Source organism: Thermobia domestica, chromosome 2 (assembly GCF_964235325.1).
Source record: "Thermobia domestica chromosome 2, izTheDome1.hap1.1, whole genome shotgun sequence".
Classification (NCBI taxonomy): Eukaryota; Metazoa; Arthropoda; class Insecta; order Zygentoma; family Lepismatidae; genus Thermobia; species Thermobia domestica.
Genome location: NC_137455.1, coordinates 320,234,675 through 320,237,097, shown reverse-complemented (window position 1 = coordinate 320,237,097; position 2,423 = coordinate 320,234,675). Strand labels below are relative to the sequence as shown.

At 33.2% G+C, this 2,423-nt stretch overlaps 1 protein-coding gene across 1 annotated transcript; it reads left to right on the top strand.

Moving 5' to 3' along the window:
- The first annotated feature begins 368 nt into the window (after positions 1–368).
- Positions 369–2,003, top strand: LOC145679503 (glutamate receptor ionotropic, delta-2-like). The gene has a single exon (XM_081750082.1). It carries the CDS (start codon positions 369–371, stop codon positions 1,989–1,991), a length of 1,623 nt encoding a protein of 540 aa, XP_081606208.1. The 3' UTR covers positions 1,992–2,003.
- Positions 2,004–2,423: the final 420 nt, after the last annotated feature.

Sequence of the window (2,423 nt, the reverse complement as noted above, 5' to 3'; positions counted from 1 at the left end):
ATTGTTTTTAGGTAGATATCCGTCGAGAAACAGTTTGAGATATCTAAAAGGGAAACAAAATGTTAGAACTGAGTATACTGCTGATGTTGATGTTAACTTACTCGCCAGCACAAACTACAATACAAGAAGTTGCACTGGAGAGAGTCAAGAATACCGAACAAAATGAAATTTTACTTGCCCATTCCGTTGCAGCGTTATGCAGTAAAATATTTTCTAAAGAAGCAACTGTTATTTTCCTCCTAGCTACGAGAGATGATTTGTCCTATTCGATACCTAAATACTTCATGAATAACAACAACTATTTTCATGCTTTAATCATTATAATTAATTCCCGAAATAAAATCTGTGTTTTGCATCAGAAATCCATCATGTCCAAACAGAATGTTATAATTATAATTAGCCATAATACGGAATTTTTGGCACAGCTTCTTGAAACATATTTTGAGCATTGGAACGATAATTATGCTTTGCTCGTTATATTAGCAAACAAAGACAGTAATTTTTCAGTAAATTTTACGTACGTTTTACACGAGCTCTGGGCACAAAGAAGAATTCACAAAGTTGCACTAATTTCCGTTAATAAGCCAACGGCTGTGAAATCAAATGCTTCAACTTCAGACAAAACACTCTTTAATGTATATGTAACGTTTCAGAATCCATTTATAAACAAAATTTACACATACGAAATGCAAATTGACAACTTACCAAAAGCTACACATGTATTTTCTATGGCATACTCCGGAAAGACAACAGCTAATCTGTACGGTTACGAATTACTAACAACTAATGTGCAAGTTAAATCTCTCCCGGTGTTTTACTATACTACAAACAAAACTGACGCCAAAGGCTATCTAAAAATTGTTTTAAATACATTAGAGAAATACATGAATTACACAACTAGAAGTTTCAAAACTCATGGTTTACAGAAATATGGGTATAAAACTGAAAACGGAACATGGATAGATCTAATGGGTGATCTTGTTGAAAAGCGAGTTGACTTGGCAGAGATAGGCATCGGGCTTCGTCCTGATAAGTACCAAGTGATAGATTTTTCAGAATGTGTCTCTATTATAACGTTAAGCATTATTGTTCCCAAGGGTACGCAAATTCCGCCAGGACTAGCATTATTGACATTCTATCCTCCACAAATGTGGTATTGCATTGTTGCGTCAACTGTTGTTGTAACGGTTTCCATAAAAATGTTTCAAATGGATCCAATATCTAAAGTGCAACAACGAACTCTACTGGAAATATTTCTTAGTACGATTTCAATTCTCTGTCAAGTATCAGTAAACGAACCCAGCACTACCAAAGTCAGAATAATATTTTTCTTTTGGCTATATTGCAGTTTAGTAATCAGTTCTGTGTATCAAAGTGGCATCGTAGGTATTTTGACAGTTCCTCAGCATTACCCAGATATTAATACTATGGAAGAACTTTCTAACTCCAAATTAGTAATAAAAGGTTCCCGCTCCGTTCATGCTTTCTTTGAAACAAAATCCGATGCAAATCTTTGGTCTATATACAACAGATATAAAAGAATTACCAATTTTGAAGAATCTGTCAAGCAACTAATAACTGAAGGTACATCTGGCGTTGTGACAGGAAGGGAAGTGTTAGAATATTATGCATATAAACACCATACATGTTTAAGCTGTACTGCGCCATTTCACATGATGAAAGAAAACATTGGTATGATCCCACTAGCTCTTGGTTTGCCTAAGGGTTCTCCATTCACGAATCGTTTCAGCGTTTTAATCCAACGAATGAAGGAAGCTGGATTGATTCAAAAATGGCGTACACACATAATCAAGGAATCTCATTACAATAGACAGTGTGAAAATCCATGCGACAGGGATGACATAGCAATATCCCTGGAAAACATTCAAGCTGGATTTTACATCATAGTCATTGGTTTTGTATCTGCACTAATTGCATTTACTGTCGAAGTAACTTGGAAGATTTTCAAAAGTGCTAACATTCAAAGTTAAAAGCAATTTCAATTTGTATGCTATGATTTGAAAAAAAAAATAAAATTAAAAGTCCTAATTAAATCTTAAATTTAAGAACAGTATTACAATACCATAAGTAAAAATAATTTAAATTATTTCATTGATAATGTACCAGTATTATATGATTTCTCAATAATGCATCTTTAAAATTAGTATATCATCCTCAAAAATATTCATCAATCAACTCCATGAGAGACATTTTATATAATTTTCAAATGTGCTACGAATTTTAGAATCAGAATTTGAAATTGATTCACTTGTTTCATTGACAGTGTAGATGCGGAAACCTAGATTTATTCTAATTGACTTCTTTATTTAAAATCATGTTTTCTTCACTCTCATTAAGTAAAGTTTTGAATGGTTCAACCAGTTTCCTGCCTAAATGTTGAGCGTACCTTTGCAAGTATGAAG

Coding starts and splice junctions, on each gene's coding strand:
- LOC145679503 (XM_081750082.1), top strand. CDS start 369: ATGTCCAAACAGAATGTTATAATTATAATTAGCCATAATACGGAATTT.